This window comes from Rhamphochromis sp. 'chilingali', assembly GCF_963969265.1.
Source record: "Rhamphochromis sp. 'chilingali' genome assembly, chromosome: 11".
NCBI classification, from domain to species: Eukaryota; Metazoa; Chordata; class Actinopteri; order Cichliformes; family Cichlidae; genus Rhamphochromis; species Rhamphochromis sp. 'chilingali'.
This window is the reverse complement of record NC_137938.1, coordinates 20,402,936-20,427,218: the sequence shown is the minus strand read 5'-3', so window position 1 is coordinate 20,427,218 and position 24,283 is coordinate 20,402,936. Positions and strand designations below refer to the sequence as shown.

Below are 24,283 nucleotides of genomic sequence, written 5' to 3'. Positions count from 1 at the left end.
GCACGGGCCCCTTTTTCTTCAACAAACTTGCTTTGCTGCTTGTGTACTGAGATAATAATCAGTCACTGTATTGCTTTACAGTAAGTTTAGACGCAATAGTATTTTCCCATGTATTGAACTTTGCAATGTAAGTTTAGAAAAGTGTGTTTTAAACACAGAGTGCATTCATACAGCACTTTTATGTATGCCTAAGTGCTTTGACTAACGTTTACATTTTGATGGAGGCATCTGGGGGAACTCAGTGTTCAGCATTGCCCAGGGATACTTTGACACATGGTGATCTACTGATGTTCTGATTGGTAGATGACCGCTCTACCACCTTAATCACAGCCGCCCATGGAATAATAATAGCTTATTTTACTGTTAGTAAATTTATGTTTGTGAGATCGGGTGTGATCTATGGTTTGGATACAGACAAAAAAAATGAGGCCCTCCCTGTCTGTCAGCTTTGGTAGTGTTACATTTACACTATTTAATAATAATATATAAAAATAATACAAAGAAACTGACTAACAAGACAAGCCTATAGAGAGTTTATAGAACTTCTCGTGGCAAAGCTAATGTGTTTGACACAACAATGCATGCAACACTGTGATTCAATCTTATAAAGCTGCTGGACAGGAAAGGCTGGAAAACAAAAGAACAACAACAAAAAACAGTCACGAAGCCAAGTTGGAGTTGGCAGAGCTGAAGATGCTTAGGGAGTGACCAGAATGGGCAGGATTTAAAATGAGTATGTCAGAGCTGAGGTTGAGCACTTTGGAGAAAAATTAGAGAGCCAAGGCTGAGATAGTTTGGACATGTGCAGAGCCGGGATATTAGCTATACTGGGCAAAGTATGCTGAAACATGGAGCTTCCAGGCAGGAGAAAAATGGGATAAAGACCACAGAGAAGATTCATCGATGTACTGAAGGAGGTCATGCTGTGACGTGACAGACGAAGAAGATTGGGATGGCAGTAGATGATGACCCTTAAAGGTAGCAGTCGAAGGAAAGAGATTGTTATACGATTAATTTAGCGGCTGCAGTATATAAAATTTATATAATCATGTCTAGACTGCTCATCTTCCATAAAGTAAATAAAAACATATCCTGATATCTAATGATTTACTTTCATACTTTAAGCACTTTTTGCACATTTCATTTAAATATTTTTACTTAGGTAAAATATGAAAAGTATTTGTTTTAAGTGCGAGTACTTCTTTTACCTCAGATGAAAGGCTGTATAAAGCAGCGGTCCCCAAGCCCCGTGAGTCGTTTGGTACCGGGCCACGAGAGTTGAGGCTCAGGTGTGAAAAATATTGTTTTCAGGGTTTTTAATCGGTTTTTAAGCGTTATTTTGTTATCGTTTTTATCGTTAACTCGGTTTTCCTGGGTCTTTTCACGTGTGTTATGAATAAATCTCCTTTTTTTTCGGTACCGGTACTAGTTTTATTTTGTTGTATTTATCCGCGACACCCTAAAGGCCGGTCCGTGAAAATATTGTCGGGCATAAACCGGTCCGTGGCGCAAAAAGGGTTGGGGACCGCTGGTATAAAGGATGCCTCTGACCCCTGCAGGGAGCGGAGAGCTTTGTTTAACACGGCATGTGAAACCATAAGGGGCCACAGGGGGGAGACAAGCACGCACCAACTTAAGTCTTTAAACAAGTGACGCATCCAATTCTGAGAAAACACTCAGGAAACGCGTTCATTTTACATGCAAACGGATGTCCGCCTGTAATTTGTGCAAGACACCAAAAACCTATGCATTGCTTTATTAAGGCGTTTTTGTGTAGTCACATAATTAACTGAGAGATTTTTGAAGTCAAGAACGTGCGCAGTCACTCATGCCATAAAGTCCCTGCCTGGAAGCCATGCTAAAAACAATCAGCACACGAGCACGTGAACTCTTCCGCCTCGAGACACTCCCAGCAAGCACGCAAACCAATCAACATCAGAAGTGAACAGTTTGACTCTTAACAGTCTTTCCTCATCTCTAATTCTGCCGCTTGCTTTGCTTGCTGTACCGTTAGTAATGTAACCATTTCCACTGTGTCTGGTGTTTTTCCTGGTATTTTTCACTGGTCGAGGTGGCTCACTTTCTCATGCTGCCGTGAGGAGCTGCTGCTGCTGCTGCTGCTCTCCTGCCTGGCTGCGTCCAGCTATGGCGGCCGTGTATAGCGGATCCCATACCTTAAGCAAGGATGATGTGAATTACAGGATGCATTTCCGAATGATAAACGAGCAGCAGGTCGAAGATATCACAATCGAGTTTTTCTACAAGCCGCACACGATAACGCTGCTGACATGCACCGTGCTCAGTTTGATGTACTTCGCGTTCACAAGGTGAGTCGCTCACAGCTAGCGCTCGCTAATGGGTTAGCTTAGCTGTGCTAGCAGGAACAGTGATGCTCAGAGAGCGCCAGGTACACTAGGAGGCTAGCTAACTATAGCGTTATCTTTGCGCACTTACAGTAATTGGGAATGGGTCACATTCTTAATCTGTGAGGTAATTAGACTTTAACCTCGTCAGATAGCAATAATCCATTAGTTATACAATGGCACCAAATAGGGGACTCTGTTTCCTGTGTTGGCATTAGCTACAACAGTGTAACTAGCAAGGGCATGACTCATAATGTTAGATTTAAAGTATTTTTTTTTGCTTTATAGGATCTCTTTATCAGCTGTTTAGAAGCTTAAAGCAATTTTAAAGAGCATCCACATCACTTTAGTTTTAAGTAGGATGTTAACCATACTTGTAAAAATGTGCCTTTTAACTTAATATAAGCAGTGATACTGAGGTTAACTGACTGTCGCTGAGATTTCAATTTTCTGTTTCCCCTCCCTGTCTGCAGAGATGATGGAAACCCTGACAATAATCTTTGGGTGGGGGTCATTCTGGTCATCTCCTTCTTCCTTGTCATCAGTGTTTTGGCATTTCCTAATGGTAAGACAGCACAATATTATTTCTGTGAAGCTCAGTCAAGTGTGTTTGCATAAAGGACCTTAATTACAGTGGCTTAGAAGGAGCTTCACACACACTTGTGTTTTATAGAACTGTAAATAACACCCTGCTTCTCACAAGAAGATCTGTAGCTAGAAAGAAAGAGGAACTTCAGTAAAGACCTTACCATTAGTGAAATAAAATGAACTGCTACCCACATGGCTATTTTCTACCCTATCTGAGAAGTCAAGAGAACTTTGTTACTACATGTCTTTCATGCAGCGTCTTAATATACCTCTCTTTAGGTCCATTCACCAGGCCACACCCAGCGATATGGCGAATAGTCTTTGGTGAGTATTTTTCACACAATCTATCTTTATTCAGATCTTTGGTTTTCCTCTACTAACATTGTGTCCTTCTGTTGCCAAGGTCTGAGTGTTCTCTACTTCCTGTTCCTGGTTTTCATCATTTTCCTCAACTGGCAGCAGGTGAAGCAGTTGATGTATTGGCTGGATCCAAACCTGCGCTATGCCAAAAGAGAGGCAGACATAATGGTGAGCGATGGAGGCTTGCAGCAAAAATCATTTTCCTGTTGATTTACATGCTCTACTTGCGGCACTATCCGAGGGATTATTAATCATTTTAATGAGGCTGCATGCACTTCTGCTTGCAGGAATACGCTGTGAACTGCCATGTCATCACCTGGGAGAGAATCCTGAGCCATTTTGACATTTTTGCATTCAGCCATTTCTGGGGATGGGGTATGAAGGCACTTCTCATTCGAAGTTATGGATTGTGCTGGACCATCAGTATTACGTGGGAACTTACTGAGGTAGAGATGCACACAGCAGATAAGGTTGCCATCGCAAGCTGTCACTTTCTCTCTGCCCGCTGGCCTTTCTTTCTTTGTTTCTCTTGATAACGGTGAAGTTTTCAGGTCATCTAAGCTGGGGATGTCAGTGGTTTATCCTGTGGAGAATTGTGGCGTTTGATTTTACATATTCCTTCAAAATATTGCAGGCTACGTGCATGTATTGTGTACACTATTCTGTTAAATGTTCTTTTTCTGTGTCCATAGCTATTCTTCATGCACCTGCTGCCTAACTTTGCTGAATGCTGGTGGGACCAAGTCATTCTCGATATTCTGCTGTGTAATGGAGGGGGAATCTGGCTTGGCATGACTGTCTGCCGCTTTTTGGAGATGAGAACCTACCACTGGGCCAGTATTAAGTATGAGTTTATGTTGTGGGATGTGTTTACAGCTATGTCTAAACTTTTATCCTCTTTTGCACTAAGTTATATTGTAGATAAGATTCATAAATTGTTTTGAAAGTAACCCCACATCTTTATCAAGGGGGATTGGTTTGAAAGATTCATGTGATGGTATTGCTTTCATGTAGCTTTGTCTGCTAACATTAACATAATACTTACTGAAAATCTATCTGCATGCCTTTGAAACCCTCCTTCTATGCTTTCCATCCAGGGACATCCACACCACCACAGGGAAGATCAAACGAGCCGTGTTGCAGTTCACCCCTGCAAGCTGGACCTATGTACGCTGGCTTGACCCAAAGTCTTCTCTGCAGCGAGTGACGGGCGTCTACCTGTTCATGATCATTTGGCAGGTGGGTCCGTGAGAAATCTGCTTTTGTCGTCTCATGGTGACTTAGTGATGACTAGTCAGAGATCATCCTGTGTGCTCTGCCGTCTAAGTCCTGGCTAATCTGATTGGCTGCAATCTAAAACCTATCCCACATGTACCCACATAATGCTCAAGTGTCCTGCTGGCTGCATGTTAAAAGCTTATCCCATGAGAATGAGACAGGCTGAACTACTTGGGAGCATTTTATGAAAATGAGAAAACGATGGAGAATTTAAGTTAGCTTCATTGCTCTCCACTGGAAAGTCGAGTACAGCTGCCAAATTTTCTAGCCACAGGCTGCCAGGGTGATGAAAGCTAAAGGCTGGTGTTCCTCCACTTTTTGTGTTTGGTGATGAAACGGCACCATCCTCCACTTTCTCTCTCTCAGCCAGTTGAGAACTCTCTTGAGGCCTTAAATAGTAATTAGCAGTCTTTTAGAATTAGTTGAAGAGCTTGCGCATGGCACAGCTGTATTCCACATGGTGACAGTTGAGCTGCTCTTCACTAAATTCAACCACACAGGCTCCTGGCCAAATGAGTGAAAAAACATTGCTGCGGGTCCTCCGCCTCATTATCTGCCAATGCGGGCTTTTACAAAGGCGCCCTCTAAATGCACTGCTGTGACTGTTGCCAAACTCTTAAGTGTGACTTGCATTGGGAGAGAATTTTTTTATGGTGTCCTTAATTCAACCCAAAATTAGTTCAGTAAATGTTACAGTTTTCTGAAATGAGTAAGCAGTGCAATTGTTCGAAATATTCTCCCACCAGCGTGACCAGATTCCTGTTTTGATGTGGGACTGTGCAGTGTTTTTATTACTTGTCCCACATCTTCAGATAGTGTCCCACAGTTTGACTACTTCTGCAGGACATGCACTTTTCCATTGTCTGGTTTTTACCCCGTGGATACAAAGGGAAGGCTTTTTACTATATTCACAAGATATATTTAGTTTTTGTGGGGGTTTTGCTGAAAAATGTTTTTCAGTTTTGCGTGGGTGGTTTAATACAAAGTGAAGTGAGGCAATATATGGGTATTTTTGGATTAGAAAATAGCCAAAATTGTCAGATATGGCTCAAAAAAGTATGCCAATTTATGGACACATACAGCCCGAAATAAAATAAAAAAAAGTGTTAAGAGAAATAAAGTTAACAGAGAAATAAAATTGAAGGTGTTCAGATTACCTCTCAGTACTGTTGCTGTTTTCCCACTTTATTCCCCACACAGACACAGTGTTTGCCTCACATTTAGTTTGTTGTGATGTGGTCCTCCCACCTACAACAAAAAGCCGTGGATGATATTGTTTGTCTGAATAATTACCTGAACAATGATAAAATATACAGTGATCTATTTTATTAAATCAGAGCTTTACAGCTTACTATATTTTTCCTGCACGGTTGTTGTACAGGCTGGATGTGAACCCATTCAGTCAACTTAACAACAGTACATAGCTGATCTATAAACAAATACAGCATACTTTTAATTAATACAAATTTTAATTATGTGCTTATTCTAATGTGGCATACACATGTGAGAGAAATGTTAGATCCTTAAAAAACCTGGTGGAACAACAAATGAACCTCATGAGAGTAAATGTAGTTTGATGACACTGAACAGACTGCAGAGGTCTAAAGGACTAATTGTATTAGATCTAATTAACATATATCAGCAACATTTCTGTATTCACAGCCAAGTCCTTCTCATATTATCTGCTTGATTTTAAAAATGCTAAAATATGATGGAAAAAGTTGAACTGCAAGTTTTCCTGGCTGCCTTTGCATCCTTTAAATTATATTTTATAATACAGTATGTTAATATTAAAAAGGGTAATGCAGTTCTGTTTATAACTAGTAGTACATGCTAATATATATTTTTGTCTTAAAACCACATTTGCCTTCAGATGTGCCTTAATTATTCATGTACAGATTCAAAAAGGTGCTGAAACATTCCTGAGATTTAGGTCCATATCAACATGACAGCCTCACACAGTTGATGCAGATTTATCAGCTGCACATTCATTATGTGAATCTTACATTAAGCACATCCCAAAGGCGCTCCCTTGGATTGAGATCTGGTGGCAGTGGAGGCCATTTGAGTACACAGTGAGTTAGGGCTGTTCGATATAACGATATATATCGGATCATGATATAAAAACGTCTATCGTTTCATTTTACGCTATTGTTTGTTTCGTGGTGTCGCAAAATAAACTGTTTACGGCAATATTTTTTCATCGCTCTGATGGTCACTGTAGTGGCTATATTAATTTCTTAAAGTTCTCTCTTTCTCTTATATGTAATATAACCACACTACAGACGGACAAGCGCCTGTTTTTATGCGTTGTCGTTAGCAACAGCAACGGTAACACCTTCGCATGTCCGCTTGTTTATGTTCCACATACACCTTTACCAATAAAGCTCAAGATCCTGTTGAGACATTTCAAAATAAACTGAATCACGTGAAAGAGCAGATTATTTACGGATGAGAAGTAAAAAAGAGCCGCCAGGTGCTAAAAAATAAACCTTAGACTCAAACGTTAGAACAGGCTTTTCCCCGCAGCACGCCGTGTAATAAATACAAAGAAAACGGCGGCCTTTACAACTTATGTCTAAAAATGTATAGTTTCATGCATCGGTTAAAACACTCGACTCCGGGTAAAGGACGCACAGCTGGAAACACTTCACGCAAGTCGAGCTGCCCGAGATTCACAGAATTTACAGAAAATGTTAAATTTTTGTGATTAATATCGTTATCGGGACGATAGAATTCTTATATCGGGATATGAGATTTTGGTCATATTGCACAGCCCTACAGTGAGTGAATGAGTGAACTCATTTTCGAGTTCAAGAAACCAGTTTGTGAAGTTTATCTGAGGTGTGCTACATGGTGAGTTATCTTGTGTCAATATTCCCAACACCATTATATCACCAGCAACCTGAGCTGTTTATATAAGAGAGATTGGATCGATGCTTTGGTGTCAGAAATCGTGTTTCATCAGACCAGGCAATGTTTTTCCAAACTTCTGTTTTTCAAGATTGATGAACTTATGCAAATTGTAGCCTCAGTTTCCTATTTTTAGCTGTTAGGAGTGTCACCCGGTGTGGTCTTCTGCTGAGGTAGCACATCTGCTTTAAGGTTCCATCTAACTTCAGCGGGTGGTTGATTAAATACTTGAGTTATGCACAAGTGCAACAGGTGTACCCAACAAAGTGGCCGGCTAGAGTATATTAAAGAGTTTTGTGAGTTTAAGTTTAAAGTTTCAGTATGGTAAAATGAATAGAAATGTCCTACTGTCTGAATAATTGTAAACAATGCTATACTTGCTTTTGTTTTTAACTATAGTTCTTTTTATCATTTTTTTCACAGCTTACTGAGTTGAACACATTCTTCCTTAAGCACATTTTCGTCTTTCCTGCAAGCCATGCTCTTAGCTGGTGTCGAATCCTGTTCATCGGTATCATCACAGCTCCAACAGTAAGGTATATCATTTCATGCATTTACCCTCATTATGTGGCAGGTGGGTAAAAGGAAACAGAGACACAGACTAGAAGTTCCAGTGAAATTTGCTAAAAATTTGCTTTGTTTTTTCCTTTAGGCAGTATTATGCATACCTAACAGACACACAGTGCAAGAGAGTTGGGACCCAGTGTTGGGTATTTGGGTAAGTAACCTGATTTTAAAGCTTGTTAATAATAAGCCTGCTTAACATCTTGTATTCCTATGAACATGTAGTGCTGTGTACACATAGCCATGAGCAGTGACAGCAGCTCAAGGAGGAGATGTTACCTGAGCTACCAGAGATTATGAACAGTGGTATTCATGCAGGCATTTCACTGCCTCACTCAAGGACTAAGCTGTCAAACAGCTGACCTACATCAGGAATATTTTTATCCAAAAAAGTTCAAATGTGTAGGTCAGTGACCCAAGCACTGCTCTCAGATAAAAGCCCAAAACTGACATGTTTGATTTGGATGTTATTTTTAGGTTTGGATTTCTCTTCTTTTTGCTACCAGTGAGTTAAAATACTGAACTATGTGTTTGTTTTGCCCCCTCCCTCTCATTCACAGGGCAATAGCCTTTCTGGAGGCTTTGGCATGCATTAAGTTTGGGCAGGACTTGTTCTCAAAAACACAGATCCTCTATGTGATCCTCTGGCTGTTGTGTTTGGTAAGGTCTATCGTGCACTGAAATGCGTATAATTTATTTTATACATATATTTTTGTTTTTTAATATGAATATTCTAACATATGATGAATGCTGCAAGTAATTTTTTACACATTTTCCATGAATCATTTTACAGTTTCTGTTCCCTTCATTCTGTTTTTAGGCCTTCATTACATTCCTGTGTCTGTATGGAATGGTATGGTACGCAGAAACATATGGTCCAAGGGAAAAGGTATGTTTATTGCTTTAGCTTTCATGAGTTTTTCCATTTAACTGCTTTAGACCTTGAAGCATTTACAAAGAATTTAAGGCCTTAGTCACACAGGCCTACAGACCAGTCGACAATCCCCTGGCAGCCTCTGGAAACTAGTGTAGTCCCTGCACCAAAAACTTACCAAGACGAACTATTCACAGAGCAGTAGTGAAACTTGAAGAGCAGTACAACAAGAAACTGAGAACAATCCCCCTCAAAGTGAAAGCTGTGCTTTACCACTGCAACCAAAACATTTCAAATGAGACAACTTTTACTCTGAAGGTGTCACACTTTCAAAGTAAAAGTATCCCTGCTCAGCTGATAGCTAGTAAGTGTTAAGAGGCTATCGGTGCAGCACCGTATATGACCATTTTCAACCAGCGACCACTAGCAACACCTTGCCAACCGGTCTCACAGAAAATATAGTTTCCTTAGTGACCTGTGGTTGCCAGGAGTCTGAAGTTTTTCAGATCTGTTGAGGACAGGAATGATCGGAATTAGGAAAAACAATGTGAATGTCCATAAAAGCACTTAAAACGTGCAAATTGGAGTTAATTTCAATCCCAACTTGTTTCTTTATTCTCAGCCTTTCTAACAAATACACGGTTTGGTTGGCCATACCCCACACCCACAATCATTAACAATATAAAAAACTTTACTCACATATAGATCAGTGCAATAGCATCAGGCATCACACTTCAGTGCCTTTCTGTAAACTCTTGTTACGTCTAAATAAAGCTACAACAAACTGACATCTGTGCCTGAATGGCAAAAGGCCAAATGTCCTGGGTGAAGCAACCATGCTTAATGCTCTGTAGCTAAATAATCATCAAAGATCATTAGTAAATATTAACATTCAAGGTTTTCCTTGTAGGGGTTGTTATCGGGTTGTTTACAGAGAAAGCTGTACGGAGTCAGTTAGCCGTGATGCATGTACAGTATGGTCTCTGTCCAGTTACAGGTATGTGTGTGTCATGTGTCTTAAACCTTTTCTCCCCTCAGAGCCTCTCAGAATGTGAAGACAGTAATTTCGCAGAGTTTGCTGACCATGTGTATGAGGGATTTAAAGGTACACTGACTTCACTGTAATTCATCCAGCACACCACATTAAAAAATGCATACCAGTATTCAGTTGCTGTCTTGTAAATGGGTGACCTCTAGTGTTTATTATAGTGCTTTACATATGCATACTCATACATGTGTGAGAAGAAACACAGTGCAGTTACATCTCTTTATGGGTTCATTTGAAATATGTGAGCTTCATGTTTCAGGAGAAACTGATGTAGACGGTGACAGCCCCAAAGCCAGACAGAGAAAGAAGGACTCAGGAAAGACCAAATCCATCAACGGCCTCGACAGCCAGTAGGAGTTGGAGGCGGAGGCTGTTGGGTAACCCAAAGTGTGAAAGATTACAGATGGAGAAGAGGGTAAAGCTACGACCACTTCCTGATGTAACCGAAGCCTAGAAAGCCACCCACCTACAGTAGATGGAGTGCAGACAGCAGAAGTGGAAAAACAGGTCCATGCAGTGTTATTAGGAGTGCACAGTGGCTCAGACTACAGAGATACACACGTTGGTGTGTGCTGTAGTCATAAAAGCTCCTAAACCACTGATCACTTTTTTTTTGTGTTTGCTTTTTGGATGAAAGAGTGGGAGAATTTTATTTTGTGCGAGTGTGTGAGAGAAAGGTGTGGCAACAAAAACTGCCATTTCTAAATATAATTGCATGATCATTGTAGCTAGTGAGCCATAATTCAGTTATCCTATGAAGCAGTATCATTAAAGGCTAATGTACAATTGACTGGTTTATATCAACTCTGGTATCAAACCCATTTCAATGTTAAAAGCCATTATGTAGAATTTATCACTTAGTGGAGCGTCTATGTTTATAGCACAAAAGAAGCTAAAGCATTTTTATATAAATGTCTGTCACTGATTATCTATTTACATCATAGATGTTCACTATTTTATGTTTTTTAACTTGAATGTGGGCAGGAGTTCAATACCAGACAGCTTTAGCGTGGTAGGATCACCGGCTTGGGTCTGCGTTTGGCCTGTAATGAAGCAAAGCACACAGTTTAAGCACTTTGCAGAAAGTTTATTGAAAATACTGTACATTAAGTAATGTTCGAGTATTTTGTGAATCATTGTGACCTTGAGTGATTTTACTCTCCTTGTCCTCCTGTGGCTGCTAATTTTTTTTCTTTTCTTTTCTTCTTTTTTTTTTTTTTTACTAATAAGAGAAGATAATTATTCAAATTACTGCATGTATTGTCAGTTTTTCTGTCTGTGTCTGGATTGACCTTGTTGCGTATATTGCATTTGCATGGCTGACTCCAATCAAAACAAGTGTTGTAGTAGGAAACCGTTACAAGAGTCTTTGTATTCACCACACAGCAAGATGCCAGTATTGTTATGTGAACCTTTTTCACTGTCGTGGTAACATTTTAATTCACCCCTTGTGCCTGTTTGCATGTTTGTTTTGTTTTTTTAACTCCTATCTTCTTTCAGTTTCTATTAAGACTGATTTTTTTTGTGTGTGTCTTTGATTCTTCTGGCCTTGAGTATTTTATTTGAAGGTTATATTTCCATTTCATGTGTCAGTATCATCTCAGTACAGATATACTATCCCTCATAATCCTTGACAATCCAGACACTGACCTCTCTGGAACAGACCTGGCTCCCGTGCTACATACAGTAGACACTAAATAGGACCTCGTCTGTGGATTTAGATGTCATTTGCCATAAACAATTCTGCTGAAAACGACCTGTGCTGTTCTTTTCCACTGTGAAATGTATTAAAAGTGTTTTCATTTCCTCTTAATCTTGTTTGGTCGTTTTTACTTGCTGTCACATTCCTATTAGCAGGAAGCCCCTCTGTGTTTGCGTACTTAACAAGAGAAATTTTAAATGACATTGTTTGACCCCTGAGGGGTGTCCCGCTGCAGCAAAGGAGGGCTGGATTGGCTGATTCAAGCACGGCCCATAACAGATCAGATTTCACTCCGTCTGCACAGCATGAAACTCAGACTGAAATAGCTGCCGCATGCTGACCTACGGCAAGATGTATTTGAAGGTACGGTTGCTGTTCCTTTGGAAATAAACATGAGTAGTGGCAGAGCTGTGGCTGACACACTGTTGCACATTTAAGATTGTGCACTGAACTCCAGCCAGGCATATTTCTTTCTTTCCTTTTTTAAAAGTAATATACAGGCTTTTTTGTCACTGAATTTACTCTGTGATATCTGCAATTTGGGTTCTGTGACTGTTCCAAAGGAGGGCAGCAGAGAGCCTTAGTTATGTGCAAAATACCACGTGACAGTTGAGGCCTAAAAGCCCAGGGCACGAGTGCTTACACAAAATTGTGCTTCATATGCCTCTCTCCATGATTCTCTATTTCACCACGTAAATTGGCATTCTATTTTGGTTTCCTGAATTTGCTGCTGCCTGCATCAGCTGACTGAACCATCCCACAGGGTTTAAAGAACAGGATATTTCAGTCATGGCTAAGAGTCTCCAACATCGTGGCTGCCTCAGTCCAGAGGGGATCATCAGAGAGATACAGATCAACCTACTGGAGTGCAAAGTCTGCTTCGAGACGTTTAGCTGTCAGCAAAGGGAGCGCAGACCGCAGAACCTTTCCTGTGGCCATGTACTCTGTCTGGAATGCATCACAGCTTTGTCCCACCCTCTCCTGAGGAAGCTGGAGTGCCCTTTCTGTCGACAGTTATGCAGTGTTGACAGCACCTCCCACTGCCAGGTTCTTAGTGACCTAAAGGATCTTCTGTTGTCTCAAAGTCCCTCACCGTCTGCTCCTCCGTGTAGAGCAAAAGCTGGTTTTATCTTTCCCGCAGCTCTGACGTGCACAACTCTTCTCCTGCGTACTGCATTTGGTGGGTGGGGGACTCTTATCAACCCAACTGGAATAGCTGTTTTGGGGTCCTCAGGAACAATAGTTGTGGTCCATGATGGAGAAAAGAGAGTGGTGGTGTTCAATCTACAGGGAAAGAAGCTGCACAGCTTTGGGCGAAAAGGAGCAGCCAGTGGGGACATCTGTTACCCAGTGGACGTGGCAGTGACCCCAGCTGGTCACGTGGTTGTGACTGATGCAGGTGATAAAGCTGTAAAAGTGTTCACATCCAGGGGGAATCACATGTTGACAATCAAAGATTCCTTCCAGATGCCCTGGGGCGTGGACACTGACAGTTGTGGACACATCCTGGTCTCTGATGTTGAGGCCGGCACTCTCTCCAAGGTGAGGGTGGACTATAGTCACAGCGTCGTTCTAGAGCATCAAACAACCATTTCAGACCTTCAGTGCCCTAAAGCGGTGGCCTATTGTTGCGTGAATGGGAACACTGCAGTGACGGAGCATCTAACTGATGTCACCAATCCAACGGAGAGACACCAACACAGAAGGCTCAGGGTGTTTACAAAAGAGTTCCACCTCCTTTACCAGACAGACACTTTTAGCCTGACCCTGCAGTCCACAGTGAGGCTCAGCATCTCAGGTGTGGCGTTCGACAGAGATGGAGATCTAATTGTGATTGACTCAGACCAGGGGATGATTTGGAGCTTAGGGAAGCTCCAGAGTGGCCCAGTCCGTACTCCTCTTGTGGGAGACCATCTTATTCGCCCTGTTGGATTAACGCTACTGAACAACCTTCTCATTACACTGGACAGTGGAGACCATACAGTGAAGATTTATTCTCCCAAATCTGATGCTGGACCTGTGACATAGTTTATGTATGAACAATCCCAAAGTAGCTGTTCAAGTGAGACAAATTCAATAAAGTGAAGTGAAATGTAGCTTATCACAGGATGAAGTGATGAGAGGTTGTATTAATTTATTTTTGTTGTTGTTTGAGTTGCCTTCTGTGACTAGTTTACAAGTCAAGTTTTACTTTAGATAGAGTGTAAAAATGTCATTGTGTTACTTTGAAAGTGTCAAAATAATAATAAAACAAAAGGTTGTATATGGTGAAACCATTTTCAGCAGGACGTCAGGTATGAAATTATGTCTGTTATTGTGTTAATGTTGTAGCAGTTGTTGAAAATGATGTTGTGTTATTTAATGACGTGTAATATAGCAATGTGATGATTCTCAGTCTCTGAACTGATCCAAGGCTTTTGAAAAATTATGCCAATTGAAACTATCTGAGAAATAAAGGTCCAGCTGCTAACAGCAGACAGTGAGACCATACATAGATAGTATAAACGTTATATGCCACAACTACAGATTATATGTTTATTTTTTCCGTGTATAACAGAAGACTTTTTAAATTAGATTATATCACATGTGTTAAAACAGAAGTTACAAATTATGTATATGTGTGTGTGTGTGTGTGTGTGTGTGTGTGTGTGTGTGTGTGTGTGTGTGTGTGTGTGTGTGTGTGTGTGTGTGTGTAAGAGCTTTTTAATGCAAAACTTTAAGGTGATTGACAAATGGCAAAACTTAAACTTTAAAAAGAAATTCAAAGAAGCCCAGAATAAATGCTAATGTAACGGTTAGATTTGGCAGCTTGGGGATATAAGAGTGAAAAACAGACATTCTTTTTAGGCTTTACGTCAACAGAAGTGAGGTGGTGGGTCAAAAAATGATTCTGCTAAACCTTATAATAAAGTTATATAACTGTAAATTTTTTTGACCCCTTTTCTTGCTTACCAAAAATGCAAATAATTAAACAATTCAGTGTGTATGTGTGAGAGAACTAAGCGCCAATAAGTCGTAGCCAAAAATCATATTTGATAACAACTGTTTAAAGCTGACTCCTAGCTCCGCACTGCCTCTCAATGCTCACTGATGCATGTGAACTAACTTGTCACACACGCTCACATTTCTCGTTCATTGGTTTCCCCCAATGCGCCGATGCGCCGGCGGGGTGCGTAAATCCTTTCCCCCTCTTTGGCACAGCCTCTCCAGTCTGCCAGAGGATAGCAGTCGTGCTCCCAGTGGAAGATGGCGGTGGGGATGCTGTCTGGGGCTGGAGCTGAGTGCTGGATTTGCACAAGAAGCGAACCCGGATGGATACTAAGACAAAAATGAACGCTTTCCCATCACTTCTCATCGAGGATCGGACTCATTTGGGATTGTTTAGCTAGATTCTTTTGCCCTGTTTTCTGGCAAAAAGCCGGGCTTTCTTGTCGGAGACTCTGCGTTGATAGCTGGGCGAATAGACAGGGTGGGAGTGAAAAGTGGACGAAAATGTCGGATACAAAGGTAAAAGTTGCAGTGAGAGTTCGGCCCATGAACCGCAGGGGTAAGTGTTATAACGACGATTTCTGCTTGCAGACTCCTTTTCTGTCTCCTTGGCTTCGTGCCACATTACCATAAACTTTTGGTTTCTTCGCCATTGCTGCTTTCAGTTTGAGTTGTGAGCCTGAAGTCAGACTTGAGAATAGTTTAAAGAAGGCCAAAGTAACTCCGATTTTATTCTTCACACCCCCGCATTCTGCTTCACTTTCCAAACAAACTTTTCTCTGCAGAAATTGAACTGAATACAAAATGTGTCGTGGACATGGAGGACAACCAAACTGTTCTGCACCCACCGCCCTCCAATGCAAAAGGAGAGAACAGGTAAACAAAACTCACATACTGTCAAGAGTTTAAATGAATATTTGTGCACTAAGTTATTTACAGAACTATTGTGCGTTAGGGCGCCTTAAGATTCGCTGTAGTTATGAGTGTTTTGGAAATGTCTGGTGACAAAAGCATTCAAAATGAGCAAATAACTGTACACACAGTGACCTCCTGTAGCAGTGTCTGAAAATACACTAAAGCAAGAGCACTTATAAACACTTTATCTTTAATTCAAAGGAGAATTTAGTCAAATAAAATATGTGCAAATGCAACGCTGCTGCTGCTGCTGCTGCAGCAAAGGACATGGTGTCTGTCACCCACCTGCTTGCAATATGATATTATGTTATGTAATTCATGTGAACTTTCCAAGAGTAATCATCTCAGGATAATAACACCACCTTGGTATTTTGCATGGCTGATTTGGGGTTTTCAAAGCCACGAGAGGAGGTTGAGCCTCTTTGATATGAAGACATGTACAAGGCTGAGCAGATAAATGTCTGGCCTCGGGGTGCCACTGTAAATCTCCGAAGTCAGAGGTAATTTGTCATGTTGCGTTCAAAGACATGTTGGATCACACTGATGGTTTTTAAAGACACAACGGGCTGTGCATTTTATCTAAGAGTAAAGAAAAGCTTCTAAGAAAGCTAAGCATCCTTTAACCTTTCACACTATCTGTGCACTCTGAAGGTCATTAAAACTTTGTGCTGTGTTCTGACATGATTTCATACTGTACTGAAGACAAGTCTGAAGCCACACAGAATATAGGCCAACGATGAGTGTATGCTCATAAATTTCATGCCTGTTAGCAATAGTCACAGATGTAATATTTCCTCCCATCATGGTTGGAGGATTTTCTGCTGTTTTTTTTTGTTTTTTTTGCGCTTGTTTTGCTTTCTCTCTTGTCACACATGGTTAGACAGCTGACCTGATTACCAGCAGGCGCAAATAAAGCTAAAAGGATGCTCAGTCTGAACACAATCCAAGGTTCTTTGTTGCCCCCCCCCCCCCCCCACCCACACACAGCATATTTATAATTTGCGTAATGTCCTTACTGATTAGTTAAAGTGAACAAACAACTCTTCGAGCCACAGTGTGACTGCTGAATATGAAGCCATAGGAGGCAACTGCCTCCAGTCAAGGCTTTTCTCGTGGCCTGCACCCAGCCTTGTTAAAGTTTTCAAGTAACTCGCAGTCAGCATCAAACAGCGTTAAGCTCACTCGCCCAGCAGCTCGGGTACACGCACATTAACCTGTACTTAAGGCAATTATCACAACAGAAATTACCATACAGTGGCTGCTTTCCAGACAGTTAAACAAATCCCGCTCACAGCTAACACATGTGGAACGGGAGAGCTGAACAGAAAGCTGCTGTGAGCGAGCGGTCAGAGGAGCGACAGTAACCGAGATGCAGATACGTGCATTATATTCGTCTCAGAGTCAGGATGTTTCAACTCCTCCCAGTTGCCATGTTGATGGGTGAGACACAAACACATTTCACATTTTCATCCAGTGTGAGTTTCCATATCTGATTAGATGCTGTATCAGTTATACAGAGATTCCTTTCATGGAAGCTCAGTTAAATGTTTTCAGCTTCCCCTGAATTCACCTTATTAGATCCTGGAATGGTTTGTTGTCTAGCTGCACATCAGCCACGACCTTCTGTGCTCTGACTCGCTTTGGTTTTATTATGTCTCATCGCTATTCTATAGTGCAGTCCAGGCATATAATTACTTGTTAACATTTCAGCACTAGTGCTGTGTGTGTGTTTTGGGTCTCTGTGCTTAGGCTGCCACGGTTTTCCCAAACCATATAATTTTCCCCTTTTGCTGCTTGTGGAGCCACAAAAGAGGATACCCTGATCGCTAAGACTTTGCCTTGTTTTGAAGACACCTGTTCCTGTGTGTTGGGAATGTGTCAGATTGAGTGGGTATTAGCATACCAAATATGGCTGACCAAGATCCTGGGAACTTTTTCTCTCTCATGGGAATGATGAGGCACAGCCCTAGAATGGGATAAGCAGTAACAGATATTTTTAATGTAGACACGTCTTAATTTAATAGGTATTTTGTTTATATCTTTGGCTGCATATTTTGAAATTCAGGATTTATAAATGGAAAAAAATGACAACATCTGGATCTCAGTGAGACTCTTTTTGCTTCAGTGGTTTTGCTCAGTGCCTAAAATTTTTTAATATTGCTTCAGTCTGATGAAATACAGAAATGATGTCTTTTTGGGAGGTGGAATCGAGTGAATGAGTTTATCAGGTTGGACAACACCTCTAAAAACGTGACTCATGTAAAGAATTTAAAGAAAGGATTTCGTTTGAAGCCTCTGCACCACAGAACATTATGGCTACACACTCATGACTCCCACCCCACTCTCCTGTTTCCCTGAGAATTGAAGAGTAAGCTCAGCGGTTTGCAAATGAAACGTGGGCTATGACTTCAGGGCTAGAGGTTAAATTTCCTAAGGTTCGTCTTTCGTCTGCTTGCTAAGCTGGCACAAATGGCATATTTGAAACAGGAATCTGGGAAAGGTTTAGTTTTCATGTGACAGTCAGTCACAATCAGGGTGGGGGTGGACAGGCAGTGAAATACCTGAGGCTGCTGTCTGCACAGGGGATGAGTGCCTGAGCAATATGACCAAAAAAACTCCCTTCGACTCACACAATAGAGCCATATTACATCTATCAAGTCCCAGCATGTCCGTCAACGTGCAACAACTGAATACAAGGTCATGTTGTGTTGGAAAATCTGCTTTATGTAAATCTCTTGCTTGTCTTGTTCAGATGCACAGTTATTGGAAAAGACAAGAGCTAACCACAATCACTTTTTAGACAGACGCAATGGAGTCTGTTTTATGTCACATGGAGGTGCTGCCTTTTGTCTTCCATGTGGTCATTTTTTTTCAGAAGGCATTTGTCTTTGTCCTGTCGAATATGCAAGTTTTTGGGGCTTCTCATCCCCCATGTCACTCTAGCTCTGCAGTCCTGCATTTCAAGATGATTAGTGGAAGCATGTCTTTATCTGATAATGTCTGTCCCCAAGCTTGTAATTTCACGTCTAATCTCTTCTTATCTCCGATGGTCACAAGAGCTCAATTGGGTTTATCTGCACTTACTAGTGTTATCTTGCTTACTTGAATATGTAATCTGTGCGGTGTGGAGTGCAGCTTCAGTTAAAAAACCCGCTGCTGCTTCTGAAATTTCATGAACAAATACATTCTTTTAAATATGTTCAGAAAGATGAGTAATTTGGTCCCGAATGTCCTGATTTCTCTATTTTTCCTAAATGTTCATTTTTTTGAAATAAGGAACTCAACTTTAAAATGTTGTTCCGAGAAGATTTTTGCAACCCTTACTGTCTTTGCAATTAATAATAATTAAAAATCCAATCAAGCAACACCTGTAATACTTCCATATAAATAATTTAACTGGATTAAATGTAATTCTTATTAATATAATGAAATACTCTGTAATGTGTTTTGCCGCCTGATGGGCCTCAGATTCAACTCTGAATCAGTTTCATTTCTCTGTTATTTAATTAGCTGCAGTTTACATGTTGAAGCAGCATTGGTGTGAAGGTGGAAGAATAAAAAGCTGAAACCGAATGGGATCCAGATCGCCTCCATGTTTGCTGTGTCATCTCCCATCAGGAGTGCTGAAAGTGAAAGTCAGTTTCTGATTTCATTGTTGTTTGCCTTATAGACTGTTTCAAGATGCAGTGCTAAAAATCAGAGGGGGAAATACATTTTATTTAGATAAAACACAAAACAAAAAGCAGTTTATGTAGTAGGTGAGGGATTCCTCTCCATCCTCCCAGCATATCACACCCTGTATTACAAGCTGCACACAGTAATTAACAAAACAATATATTTAAAAACTAATTTACCTTTATGTGGCGTTAGCTAGCTGCTTTTAGCCTTCATGCTAAGCTAGGCTTAACATATTTTTTTAATATTTACCATATAGACGTGAAGTTTACTAGCAGTCTTTTCATCAAAATCTCTTCAAACTTTTCCAGAATCTCAAATGTCTCCTTTAAATGTAATCATCCTATGTTTTACTAATGCTTTTTAGCATCCAAGAACTTTATTTGTTTGCTAACCCTCACTAAAACACAGCTACTAAAGACACTGGGCTTTCTGCACTAAGGTGTTGGGTAGACATGACAGTGCACTGTTTTTTTTAGAGCCTTGGTCACATTTTCTCTTCGTTGCACATCAACAAGTGTCATCCAGATTTCCAAAACAAGCCTTTACTAAATGACAATGCTGCTTTGTCCACTGGCCGACCTCAGGAATGCTCTCTTTGTTTTTTCACTGGTGCTTCTCATGTGCCAATAATCAACATTAAAATCTTATTCTCACAGTTAGTTGCACACTATCAGCACAGATTTTCACTTTAAGGCTGCTTTCTTTGCTATTAGGAGAAAGTGCTAGCAGCACGCTGATATAACAATTACATTCCCTTGAGGACTGTTCCCTGTTTGTTTAGAGGGTGGGACATTGTTTACATCTTGATCCGGAATTGAGAAAAGATGGTGCCTTCCCTCTTTGTCAGGCCTGTGCCTCATTAATCTCACATGTGGCCTCTAATTCTACAGGCAGTATTTGTGAAAATTCACTCTCAAACACTTTTTCTTCTATAATTATTCTGGTTTTTGTTCCTGGCGTGATTCTCTGAGATGAGGCCTTTTTGAAGTTTTTGAGCCTGCTTGTTATATTCTGTTTGCTTTCATAATGAGGTAGTGTTTTATTGTGGACTTGCTTTTGGTCTCGTTCTGTGGAAGTGGAGCCATTCAAGCCCATACCTCTGTTAAAATTACATTTCTGCCTCCAATTAATGACATTAATGATGTGATTTGTACTTCTTAAACATTCTCACTCTGGCTTTTGTTATTATCCTCGCCCGGCATATGCCAGATCTATTCAGCTAAGTGACATCCAGCAGGCAGATGGGGTTCATGAGCGGTGTGTCCCAGTAGTAAATGTGTCACTTCCTTTTCTCTTCATTTGCTCAGTACTGTACCGAACTAATTGATGAATTGCACTTCTTTTCTGGCTTGTTTGGAACTTACTGGATTTAAGAGTAGATGTGGACCCACCTTGTCACATTGTTGTCAGAAATGCCAGAGAGGATCAAATTAGACCCTGCCTGCATCATATGTTGCTGTTAACATTTGTTATGGAAACCTCGAGGTACCACACAGCAGTTGGTATGAGCATCACGTGTGCTGCTGGTGACAGTGCTCTTCATTAAGGGTTGTTTTGGAGATCGTAAATTCGCCTTTCATACTCCAACTTTGACTCATGAGGCTGGTTGGTTGACTCGCCCTCCATGTTTACCACTGTCGCTTAGCAACAGCAGTTTCAAGATACAGAAAAAGTCCTGAAGTTATGTTGATGACTTCATGAGTGATATGATATTCTCCAGCCGCTCATTCCAAATATTTTCAGACTAATTTTAGCTTTTAGAACAATGATGCAAGGACTCCTTTGTTTTAGGCTTTTTAAAAAATGATCATTTAGTGCATTCAGTATTTTGATTTTTTAATACCTGTCAATATCACTGCTTTACAAAACTGTGTGCAGGTGTTACTGATCAATTTGCAGTTTACATTAACAGAATTGTCACCCCTTTTTTGGCCTTAGAGCTTTAATGGTGTAATTTAAATGGCTGTGAATACTTAAGTAACACTATTTCACAAAAAAGCCTCACGTAATCAGCCAATCAGACAGCAGAAGCTCTGTGCATTTAGGGTCATACATACGGTCAAGACGACATGCTGAAGTTCAACCTGGGCATCAAAATGGGGTAGGAAGGGGACTTCGTGACATTGAATATGGCCTTGCTGCCAGTGCTAGACAGACTGGTCTGAATATTTCAGAAACGGTTGCCCTACTGGGATTTTCCTCACACAACCATTTCTAGGGTTTAGAGAGTGGTCCAAAAAAATGAAAATACCTTGTTAATGCTAGATTAGTTTCTTGAACATGACACTTCACTCTATTCATATTGTTTCCACAGTCACCAGATCTCAGTGCAATACAGCACCTTTGTGATCTGGTGGAACCAAAGACTTGCATTGTGAATGTGCAGCTGACAAATCTGTGAGATGCTGTCATGTAAATATGGACCAAAATCTCTAGTTTTTCAGTCTGTACCTTATAAACTTTATGCTGTGGGGACCAGTGCACTACAGTGTCAAACTGTAATAGTCGCTTTACCTCAGCTGCTAAAACGGCAAAAAGCTGCTTTCACATACATGACAAAACATTAATGTGCACATAGCTGATAAGTCTATGCTTTTCTTAGGAAGCATTTTAAATGCAAGGCTTTCGTTTGCAGTAGAGAATTTGAGTTGCGGTCCTGTTAAAGGGTCCAACACTAACCAAGATGTTGCATATTTAGCTGACAAAGTCTGAGCTTGTATGATATGAATTAGTTGTCTCAGTAGCCTAAATCTGGTTTTCTCATTAACAAATTATCTTCCTTCAGTGCTGCGTTGGAAATGTTTTTGTCCAGCATGTAAAGCTCTTAACAGTTATTTGTCATGTTTTATTTTGGGATTGTACTCATTTTTCTTGACAGTGTGGTCAGTTATGCATGAAGGCTGGGTGCTACATGGGAACCTCCCCCCCCCCCAGCACCCATCCCCAGCACCCCTCTACTGTAACTCTGCTTGGTGTCTATGCAGCAAGATGACCTCTGCTTTGAGCGGGGACAGGCATGTCCGGTTCTAAACTTACTGGCAGGCAATTTGAAATGTTAACCTAACACTTAAACACACACAGTCTGAAAATTGTGTTTGGCTCTAGAGCTTGCTGAAATCTAATTGTCTTGAAGCATGTCAGAAGCTTACCGGGGGAAAAGTCATATGTGTGGTTAAATTAAGGTGAAAAGATTGTATGTGTGTGTGTGTGTGTGTGTGTTATGGGGGAGTGATGTTTCAACCATAGATCAAGAGGAGGAATTCGAATATGCGTGTGGGAGCGGCAGCAAAATATGTTATGTGTATGCGAGAGTATGTGCAGAGGGGATGAATGCTGTGGAGTCTTAATGGGGGGACCTCTTCCATACTCCATTTGTTGAGCAGGATTATGTCATCATAAAGTCTTTGAAAGGCTGCTGAGGAATCTCAGTAAATAATGGCAAGTAGTGTATATATACTGTTAGAAACTACTGTATTAAATGATACAATAAAAACTCATTATTTTGTCTAATAATTGTGTGAGCTTGTGGGAATAGAATGTAATTTTTTAGAGTAGATCTCTGCTTCAGTGGGTGGATAATACAGTACATTAATCTGATGTGTTGTCTGCTGGTTTAGAAGAGTGCATTTTTCAGTGGCACGATAACCCAGTGGCCTTAATCTTGCTCCATAACCACAGGGGGGGGGGGGCGAATTCCAGTGCTGATTTCCCACTTTTTATACCTTCGTTTTTGCCACACCCATGGATTTAAGCTGAAAGGGCCACAAAAATCTGTCAGACCCTTTCCAGACTATCTTTGAAACTGGTCACGGTCTGGTATTGAAGTGATATTTCTTATCGTTTAACAAGAAACGAGGATATTTTCTCCTCTAATCTATCTCACACCACGTGCAGGAGGAGAGTCATAGCAGTGTGAGAGGCCAGTTTCCTCCCTTTGGCCAAGTTAGTCATACATGGGTGCTTTGGCATCAGGTAGCTGGAGTTGCAGGAACCTAAGCGTTCCCCTAAAAGGAAGCACAGAGACACACTTTACCCATCCTGACAGGATTTTTAAGTCCCTAATGTACGTGCTGTGGTACATGAGGATGATAGCTTTGCAGTATGTCGGATTGAGCACCCTACTCACAACAACGGCTGGTCAGGCCTTTGAATTGTTTGGCCTCCAATACACAACATGTCACATTGTCGCTCATTTTGTGAGTTGCTCGGCTCATCAGAGAGTGACCTAAACAGCAAAAGCATGCACACAATAATAATTTCATCTAACTACCTCATGTTTGCATTAAGGTTAATAGAGTTCTTTATGATTCATTTTCTCTCTCTCTCTTGCCAAGCCTGTGTGTGAAGGGTGCGGTCAGCCTGCGCAGCACCACCATGCAGCATGCATGCAGGGAGAAACCCTGCTCTTAATGGTGGAGAGATCTTAATATTCAAAAGTGTGGTTGCGCATCACCACAGTTACTGCTTGTTGACACAAGTGCAAAAAAGTCTTTTTGCTTTGATTGCAAATATTGTGTGCACACTGCCATGGGTGTGTCTGGATGATGCAAAAGTGGACTATATCTGAAAGACAGAATGCACTAAGTCAAACTGACGAAGGCAGAAATGTTATATTTGCCATGTCTGAAAAGGGCTTTAGATTTCATTCATGCCCTGCTGAGGCTGCAGTGGCTTAGTGCATCTGCCTCTGAGGGGATAATAACCTGATACCACCTGGCACTTCTGTGCCATACATGCGTGTCGCACATTTGTACTGTCCAACCACAGCATAGTCTTTAATAAGCCCTCAAGACATAACTTGACATCCATGCTGATTATTTAGCAGACTGCCTGTGGGCTTCATGCTTGAGTGTTGTAATATAAACTACTACATTTGACAACTATAGCCTGAAAAATATTTTTTTTTCTGTGCAGGAAGCATCATTAGAAGTATTTACACATCCAAATGTGACTTCATATGTTGTGAGATCAATGTCAGGGAAGACAGCTTTCAGTTAGAGAGTATGTCCAAA

At 40.9% G+C, this 24,283-nt stretch overlaps 3 protein-coding genes across 6 annotated transcripts in view; all 3 read left to right on the top strand.

Moving 5' to 3' along the window:
• The first annotated feature begins 1,657 nt into the window (after nucleotides 1-1,657).
• ptdss1a (phosphatidylserine synthase 1a) lies at nucleotides 1,658-11,801 on the top strand. The gene is made up of 13 exons (XM_080897492.1): nucleotides 1,658-2,327; nucleotides 2,837-2,928; nucleotides 3,231-3,275; nucleotides 3,355-3,479; nucleotides 3,599-3,757; nucleotides 4,004-4,155; nucleotides 4,409-4,550; nucleotides 7,926-8,038; nucleotides 8,155-8,220; nucleotides 8,627-8,726; nucleotides 8,887-8,955; nucleotides 9,979-10,045; nucleotides 10,248-11,801. The coding sequence occupies exons 1-13, from the start codon at nucleotides 2,146-2,148 to the stop codon at nucleotides 10,340-10,342; spliced, it is 1,407 nt and encodes a 468-aa protein (XP_080753618.1). The 5' UTR covers nucleotides 1,658-2,145; the 3' UTR covers nucleotides 10,343-11,801.
• A 196-nt stretch (nucleotides 11,802-11,997) lies between these two features.
• LOC308406198 (E3 ubiquitin-protein ligase NHLRC1-like) lies at nucleotides 11,998-14,134 on the top strand. Its single transcript, XM_080897067.1, has 2 exons — nucleotides 11,998-12,053; nucleotides 12,434-14,134. Exon 2 carries the CDS (start codon nucleotides 12,480-12,482, stop codon nucleotides 13,716-13,718), a length of 1,239 nt encoding a protein of 412 aa, XP_080753193.1. The 5' UTR covers nucleotides 11,998-12,053; nucleotides 12,434-12,479; the 3' UTR covers nucleotides 13,719-14,134.
• A 748-nt stretch (nucleotides 14,135-14,882) lies between these two features.
• kif13a (kinesin family member 13A) overlaps nucleotides 14,883-24,283 on the top strand; it is a 38,877-nt gene continuing 29,476 nt past the window's right edge. For 2 of the 4 annotated variants that reach the window (XM_080896732.1, XM_080896729.1), the window contains exons 1-2: nucleotides 14,883-15,237; nucleotides 15,464-15,554. In XM_080896732.1, coding sequence (XP_080752858.1) covers nucleotides 15,183-15,237; nucleotides 15,464-15,554 — 146 coding nt within the window. In that variant the 5' untranslated portion in view covers nucleotides 14,883-15,182. The remainder of the gene's footprint in view (nucleotides 15,238-15,463; nucleotides 15,555-24,283) is intronic. The other 2 variants (XM_080896730.1, XM_080896731.1) reach the window with 1 other exon arrangement.